The sequence below is a fragment of the Gopherus evgoodei genome, chromosome 21 (genome assembly GCF_007399415.2).
Source record: "Gopherus evgoodei ecotype Sinaloan lineage chromosome 21, rGopEvg1_v1.p, whole genome shotgun sequence".
Classification (NCBI taxonomy): domain Eukaryota; kingdom Metazoa; phylum Chordata; order Testudines; family Testudinidae; genus Gopherus; species Gopherus evgoodei.
The window spans coordinates 13448680-13457391 of NC_044342.1; the positions used below are offsets into that span (position 1 = coordinate 13448680).

Below are 8712 nucleotides of genomic sequence, written 5' to 3' on the forward strand. Positions count from 1 at the left end.
GTAATCTTAACACAGAGAGAAATCAGCTTTTCCTCCCCCCTTCTCTCCTTCCTCCCACCAATTCCCTGGTGAGTGCAGACTCCCTCCTCTGGGGTCTTACACAAGATAACCAAAAAATCAATTAGGTTCTAAAAAAGAAAAAAACTTTTAATAAAAGAAAGAAAAAAGTAAAAGTTGTCTCTGTAAAATTAAGATGGCAAATGTTGCAGGGTCTTTCAGCTTATAGACACCAGGGAGAGTCCTTCCCTCAGCACAAATACAAGTTGCAACAGAGATACAATTCTTCCAGTAAAATACACATTTGCAAATAAAGAAAACAATCAAAAAGACTAAACCACCTTCCTAACTGGTACTTACTAAATAGAACAGAAGAGGCTGTTTCAGAAATTTGGAGATATCTGCTTACATGGCTGGTCCCTCTCAGAACCCAGAGAGAACAACAAATAAACCCAGAAAGCACAAACAAAGGCTTCCCTCCACCGAGATTTGAAGGTATCTTGTCTCCTGATTGGTCCTCTGGTCAGGTGTTAGCCAGGTTTACTGGACTTGTTAACCCTTTACGATCTGTTTATGGCACCTTCAAATCTATGAAGCAGGAGTTAATTCAAAAGATTTCCAAAGATGGCCAACTCTTTGGCAAATTTGGATGTTATGTGTGTTGGTTGGTAACCAGCTAGCCCTGTGTATGTTTTGTGTCTCCCTATTTTGCCTGCTCCATAGGAAGTACAATGTTAAAACCCCAACCAACAACAGCTGGCTCTTTAGCTCATGATATAGTCACTTATGTCCTAAGCACCCTGGTTCTATCCCTGACAGTTATCCTATTTATGTAACCTGGGTTCTGTCATTTCTTTTGATTGTTTATGCTGGGGGTTGGACAAACAAGCCTGGAGCACAGCAGTGAACTTTTTTGTCTACTTGCAAGGAAAACAAAAATGATCCCTTCCCACCATTAAGTAGTTTTTCAATATTTCAGGGATGCATCTGAGCTAATATTGATGAAGAATTACTCTTACCCCTTCCTCTTGGTATCCTAGTCACAGCCATGCAGAAAACTTTGGGATTCTAGAGGGATGGGTTTTGCAGAAGGCAGTGGGGTCTAATCTGGAGGTGTAACAGTGTGGCTTGCCCCATTGAATAGAGAGTCTGGGGCTAAGCCAGCCCTGATGAGCCAGCCCTGGGCAGGGCCAGCTTTAGGAAGTGCGGGACCCAATTCGAACATTTTTGGCGGGGCCCTGGCAGGGATGACTAAAAAAAAAAAAAAGTAAAAAAAAGCCTTTCATTTCTTCCATGTATTATTTACTTTCCATAAATATATAAATAATACAATTATATATTATGTACATTGCATCATATATGCTGTTGATTGTTTATTAATGACCCCCATTTCACATATGTGGGTCCCTGCCACTCCCTGCAGGTGTGCACATGTGTAGGTCCCAGCTGCTCCTTGCCCCCCTCATTGAAGCAGATGTGCAAGGTTACTGTCCTGGGAACTGCAGGGCAACAGTGGACATGGGCTGGTTGGAAGCAGGGCAGGGGCTGACTGGAGGTAGGGTGGAGCTGCAGGCAGGGAAAGGGGTGCAAGGCTGGCTGGAGACAGGGGTGTGGGGTGGGCTGGCTTCAGGCATGGCCGCAGAGGGATGCAGCAGGGGTTGGGAGGGCTGGAGACAGAGGAGTGCAGAATTGGCTGGCTTCAGGCAGGGGAGTGCAGAGGGGCTGGCTGGAGACAGGGCAGGGGGGTTGGGGCAAGGTGTGCAGGGCTGGTGCAGGCAGGGGTGCGTGGGGGCTGGCTGGCTTTGGGAAGGGCCACAGGGGTGTGGGGCAGGGAGTGGCTGGAGACAGGGCAGGGGGTTTGGCAGGGGCTGGCTGTGGTCACGGAGTGCAAGAGCTGGTTGGGGACAGAGCTGGCTGGGGGCAGGGCAGAGGGTGCAGCAGAGGCAGCTGGAGCCCTGGCCCTTTAAATAGCCCCTGGGGGCCCCCCCTCTGCTATCCCAGGGCTATGAGGGCTATTTAAAGGGCCCGGAGCTCCAGCAGGGAGAGCTCTGTGCCTTTATACTTACACACAACTATTTCAAATTTGATGACAATATATATCTCCAGATCAGTGGCACTGCTATGGGCACCCGCATGGCCCCACAATATGCCAATATCTTCATGGCCGACCTGGAACAACGCTTCCTCAGTTCTCGTCCACTCACACCCCTTCTCTATCTACGCTACATTGATGACATCTTCATCATCTGGACCCATGGGAAGGAGACTCTGGAAAAATTCCACCATGATTTCAACAGCTTCCACCCCACCATCAACCTCAGCCTGGACCAATCTACACGGGAGGTCCACTTTCTTGACACCACGGTGCAAATAAGTGATGGTCACATTAACACCACCCTATATCGAAAACCCACCGACCGCTATGCCTACCTTCATGCCTCCAGCTTCCATCCCGGGCACATCACACGATCCATTGTCTACAGCCAAGCACTGAGGTACAACCGCATCTGCTCTAACCCCTCAGACAAAGACCAACACCTACAAAATCTCCACCAAGCATTCTCAAAACTACAATACCCGCATGAGAAAATAAGGAAACAGATCAACAGAGCCAGACGTGTACCCAGAAGCCTCCTACTGCAAGACAAACCCAAGAGAGAAACCAACAGGACTCCACTGGCCATCACATACAGCCCCCAGCTAAAACCCCTCCAACGCATCATCAAAGATTTACAACCCATCCTGGACAATGATCCCACACTTTCACAGGCCTTGGGTGGCAGGCCAATCCTTGCCCACAGACAGCCTGCCAACCTGAAACATATTCTCACCAGTAACTGCACACCACACCATAATAACTCTAGCTCAGGAACCAATCCATGCAACAAACCTCGATGCCAACTCTGCCCACATATCTACACCAGCAACACCATCATAGGACCTAACCAGATCAGCCATACCATCACTGGTTCATTCACCTGCACATCCACCAATGTAATATACGCCATCATATGCCAGCAATGCCCCTCTGCTATGTACATCGGCCAAACTGGACAGTCTCTACGGAAAAGGATAAATGGACACAAATCAGACATTAGGAATGGCAATATACAAAAACCTGTAGGAGAGCACTTCAACCTCCCTGGCCACACTATAGCAGACCTTAAAGTGGCCATCCTGCAGCAAAAAAACTTCAGGACCAGACTTCAAAGAGAAACTGCTGAGCTTCAGTTCATCTGCAAATTTAATACCATCAGCTCAGGATTGAACAAAGACTGTGAATGGCTTGCCAATTACAGAACCAGTTTCTCCTCTCTTGGTTTTCACACCTCAACTGCTAGAACAGGGCCTCATCCTCCCTGATTGAACTGACCTCGTTATCTCTAGCTTGCTTGCTAGCACACATATATATACCTGCCTCTGGATATTTCCATTACATGCATCTGAGGAAGTGGGTATTCACCCACGAAAGCTCATGCTTCAAAACGTCTGTTAATCTATAAGGTGCCACAGGATTCTTTGCTGCTTTTACAGATCCAGACTAACACGGCTACCCTCTGATACAGGGCTGTAGGGTGGCTTGCCGCGCTCCGGCCGGGGCTCCAGCCGGGAGACCGGGGCTGCTTGCTGCTCTCCAGCAGCGACTCCAGCCGGGAGAGCGGGGCTGCTTGCTGCGCTCCGGCTGGGGCTGCAGCCGGGAGAGCGGGGCTGCTTGCTGCGCTCGAGCTGGGGCTCCAACCGAAAGACCGGGGCTGCTAGGCTGCTTGCTGCACTCCGGGCGCAGCTCCAGCCGGGAGAGCGGGGCTGCTTGCTGGGCTCCGTCCGGGGCTCCGGTTTTAGGGGCGGGGCCAGATTTCTGAGAATCGGCTGAATCGGCCTAAAGCCAGCCCTGGACCTGGGCTGAATCAGGTCCTCACAGAATAAAAGATCAGGAAGTTGCAGCAAAGAGGAAATTCCAGGGGAGTGCAGCCAGGCTTGCAGTTACTGCAGGGTCCATGAAGTCTCCTGTGAGACCTTGAGCCAGTAGGGGAAAAGTTGAAAAAGCAGGAGACAGTGGGAGAAAGCTCTCCAGATAGATAGGTCTGAGACAGACCCTGCTCAAGCTGGGGAGAGACTGTACAGGCCCAGCTGATATGAAGACTATGTCAGTCTGGATGAAACAGAACAGGGACACTGAACGGGGCTTTAGGCCTGGTGGGTAGTATGTACCAGAGGACTCCATACATGGGACCCTTTGTGGGGATTGTTTGAAACCTCTTTGAACTATGAGTTCTTAAATGGGCCTGGATGAAGGGGAAATAGAGGTGGGATGGCCACAGAGTTCAACCCTAGCCATGAGAAGATGCAGCACTTGTCTGGGACTCAGCGGACCCCGGTTCTGCTGTAGGCTTTGCCACTGATGTGCTGTGTGACCTTGACCAACTCACTTCCTCAGCCTGTGCCTTTGTTTCCCATCCCAGTCTTCATCTGTCGTATCTGTAAGGACTGCTTTCTGCTCTGTGTCTGTCTGTGGGAGTTGTGTGTAAAATCCAAGTGCTGTGCCTGTAGCACTCTGAGGTCCCATGAAGTCTTGGATCTCCCCCTCAGAGGTGGATATCTGTGTGAGGGGTCTTCACCAGCCAGCTTGGTGGTGCTTTCCCTGCATCTGTGGGGGTTCTTGTGGGTATGTCTACACTACAGCTGGGCCAGTACTAGATTTGCATGGTGTTGTGGCCTAATGCACTGGATCCCACCCTCGCACTCACATTTGGCCAAACCGCCCATCCACCATAATGGAAGGGCAGCCAGGACAAATCTGCCACCCCAGGCCTATGAGGTGTGGAAGTGGCAGATTGTATTGAGTTAATCTGTCAGCACCACCCCCTTCTCCCTGCCAAACTGAGAGGAATCAGTGGTGGTAGCCAAGGCTTCAGCTGAGCATGGTGCAACCTGAGCCCAGATATCCACCCCAGCGCCCCCCTCCCCCCATTCCCTGGGATAGGATTAGTCCGTCACATCCTTGCCCCTGTCTGGCATACAAATCATAGAATCATAGAAAATCAGGGTTGGAAGGGACCTCAGGAGGTCATCTAGTCCAACCCCCTGCACAAAGCAGGACCAATTCCCAACTAAATCATCCCAGCCAGGGCTTTGTAAAGCCTGACCTTAAGAACCTCTAAGGAAGGAGATTCCACCACCTCCCTAGATAACCCATTCCAGTGCTTCACCACCCTCCTAATGAAATAGTTTTTCCTAATATCCAACCTAAGCAGGAACAACCTGCCAGCCCCACACGAGCAACTGCATCCTCAGCAGGAAGGAAGAGACAGAGATATTGACACAACTTTGCCCCTAACCCTAATTTTTTTCTAAAATGATGTCTTTGGACTTTATGGTAAGAATTTTTCAAAGGAGACTAAGGGAGTTAGGTATCCAAGTCCCTATTGACAGATCCTGTGAGTAGAGGTGGGTGAAACTTTTCAGGTGTGTGGCTAATTCACCAAACAACATGCAGTTTGGGGATGAGCAAAAATAATTATTGACTTTGGGTACAGTTGGCCAAATAGTTTCAATTGAACCAAAAAAATCTGAAAGGTTTTGGTAATGTTGAAACAAAACAAAATGTTTTGAGCCTCCAAATTGTTTCAGTTTCCAGGCTTTTGTCAAAAGCAAAGGCAGGGTCACTAAATGAATGAAGTACGGGTAGGAGGAAGCGGTAACATTTTCTCCTTTATAAACTTTAGCTCAGGCTACAAGGTTTGCTTATAGACAGCAGATGTGTTCATCACAAGATCCTGTAATGCTCTGTCAGGTATAGCTGAGGTTCATTTAAATAAGGTATGTAGAACACAATGGCTGACCAGAATAATACAGATTAGCATTCTGTTACAGTTAGCGTGCCTATCTGGAACATCAAAGATCTGTATTTGATTCTGCGCTCTGCCTGATGTGGGAAAGTGTTTTGAATTTGGATCTCGCACATGACAGAAGAATGCACACCACAAAAGGCTGACAATCAAAATGAAATATTTCAGGTCAAAACAAAACATTTCATTTCAACATTACTGAAAGGCTTTATTTCTACTTGGAAAAAAAATTGAGTTTTCAGTTTGTTGAAGAATTTCAAACCATGTCATTTTCCATTCATCCTGAAATTAAAATGTTATTTATTTTTGGAATTGACAGCAAACTGAAAAATATCATCATTCATCCAGCTGTAAATGTAAGCTATGTGATGACTCCTGTATGCCCCTTTAAAATATCCAAAACTGCGTGTTCTTAGGATTTGGTTTGGTTTTCTCTTTAATCGGAAATAACAACTGGCTGAAAACGCATGATCTCTTCTCTCTCAATCTGGGGGGAAATGTAACCTGTAACCACTTATTGCTTCACTTCTAATTCAGGGCCCTATTCTGGTGTCACTTACTCTGTCTTTAATCCAGTGTAACACCAAAAATGTCAATAGGGTTACTTCTGGTTTACACCAGGGTGAGTCAGAGAAGAATCAGACCCATTGACTCCAGAGGAGTTATTACTAATTCAAAATGGGGTGCAGAATAGGAGAATGAGCCCCATTGACCCCCTGAACTTACTTCTGATTTACCCCAGTCCGAGGAGAGTTAGAGTTTTCAGTTTCAATTAAGTTATTCCTAGCACATACTGGTGACAGTGGAGGTTCAACCCATAACCCTACTGAGTGGAAGGGAGTTCTGTTTGTGATGGCTCAGTGAAACTACAGCTTTGTTCCTCAAATTTGCAAGAATATGATTTTATCCTTGTTATCATTAAATGGAATTGTTTTACTTTCAGATTGGTAGCCAAACCGAGCCAGAACTGAGCATAAACTCAGCCAGAGAGAGATCCAGACCACACAACTCATTTCACATAGACCTCAAAAAGAAAAGAACAACCTTTCAGTTGTCCTTGCCCTTGGCCACAAACCACTTGATTTATGTTCAGAGCTTGCATAAATGTCCTTCCTCCTCTACATCTGTATGTTCTTGGCTTCTTTGCACTCACGTACTTCACTCAAGATACAGCTCAACCTCGACATGAAACTCAGTTCATACTCAGGTGACCTCATGCCATCTATTGTCCTGAGTAGAATCCCATCCAGCCATTCTTAAGAAGTCACTTCCACTAAGCCCCTTGTGTGCAGTAAGAGAAGGCAGATTCCAAGGATGGGATGATGATCAGCCCCGTCCAAAGCTAGTGGTCACTGCTGAAGACCTTGGGGACAGCATTCTTGACACACAGCATCTTTCTTAGTGCCCCCTTCACCTCCTGGTTCCTCAGGCAATAGATGAAGGGGTTTAGCATGGGGGTCACAATCGTGTACAGGACTGACACCAGCTTGTTGAGGTTGAAGGAGTGGATCCTCCGGGGCCGGGCGTACATGAAGAGGGTGGCCGAGAAGAAGATGACAACCACTGTGAGGTGGGAGGCACAGGTGGAGAAGGCTTTCCACCTGCCCTGGGCAGTGGGAATGCACACAATGGTGCTGATGATGCAGACGTATGAGGCAATGGTTATGGAGAGCGGGATGAGCAGGATGATCAAGGCAAAGACAAAGTCCACCATCTCTGCCACCATCATGTCCGTGCAGGAAAGGCTGAGCAACGGGGAGATGTCACAGAAGAAGTGGTTGATGACATTGGGGCCACAGAATGACAGCCGGGAGATGAAGAAGACTTTCTGCATGGAGATGAGAAAGCCAGCCAGCCAAGAGCCCACTGCCAGCTGCAGGCAGAGCTGGTGGCTCATGATGGCTGGGTAGCGCAGTGGGTGGCAGATGGCCACATAGCGGTCATAGGCCATGACGGCCAGGAGGACGCACTCAGTGCAGACCAGGGCAATGAAGAAGTAAAGTTGGGCCATGCAGCCCATGAAGGAGATGCTCTTATTTTCTGCCAGGAAATTCACCAGCAGTTTTGGAACAGTGACCGAGATGTACCAAACTTCCAGGAAGGAGAGATGACTGAGGAAGAAATACATGGGGTTGTGGAGGTGATGGTTTGTCTTGATCAGGGTGATGATGACCATGTTCTGCAGGATGGTCAACAAGTACATGGTGAGGAATACCACAAAGAGCATCACCTGCAGCTCCAGGATGGTCGGGAACCCCAGCAGAATGAACTCCCGAACTCTGGTGTGGTTGTCCTGCTCCATCGTTCAGCTGAGGGTCTGCAGAGGGGAAGGAGGAAGTCAGAGGAAGGAATGAGAGAAGGGGAAAGAAAGAACAGAAATTTTAATATCATAGACACCCATTTCATGAGATTTTTTTTATCATCGTTCTTTAGTTTGATATTTTTTATATGAGATCCCATCCTGCAGTTTTTGAATCCCTCAGCATTATGGGGGAAAAAATAAACCTAATCCTCAGATACCTTCATGGGAAACAAATATATTTAATAATGGGCTCTTCGATCTAGTAGACAAAGGTATAACACAATCCAGCAACTGGATTTTGAAACTAGAGAAACTCAGACCAGAAACAAAGTGTGCGGTTTTAAACATTTATTCTCCATCACTGGAAATTTTTAAAACAAAGTTGCATTTCCCCCCACCCCTAAAATATCTGCTCTAGTTCAAACATGGATTATTCAGGGGAAGTTCTACAGCCTGTGTTATATCAGAAGTCAGGCTAGATTATCACTATGTTCCCTTCTGGATTCAGTTTGTATTAAACTAATTACTGCCAGATCTCTGCCAATTTATCCCAACTGAAGAGCAAAT

The 8712-nt window shown here is 47.5% G+C and overlaps 1 protein-coding gene across 1 annotated transcript; it reads right to left on the reverse strand.

Annotated features, from left to right (window-relative positions):
• Positions 1–7185: 7185 nt before the first annotated feature.
• On the reverse strand, positions 7186–8145 carry LOC115638112 (olfactory receptor 6B1-like). Its single transcript, XM_030539693.1, has one exon. The coding sequence runs from the start codon at positions 8143–8145 to the stop codon at positions 7186–7188; it is 960 nt and encodes a 319-aa protein (XP_030395553.1).
• Positions 8146–8712: the final 567 nt, after the last annotated feature.

Bases quoted from the DNA above. Each gene is read 5' to 3' on its own strand.
- LOC115638112 (XM_030539693.1), bottom strand. From the start codon at position 8,145: ATGGAGCAGGACAACCACACCAGAGTTCGGGAGTTCATTCTGCTGGGG.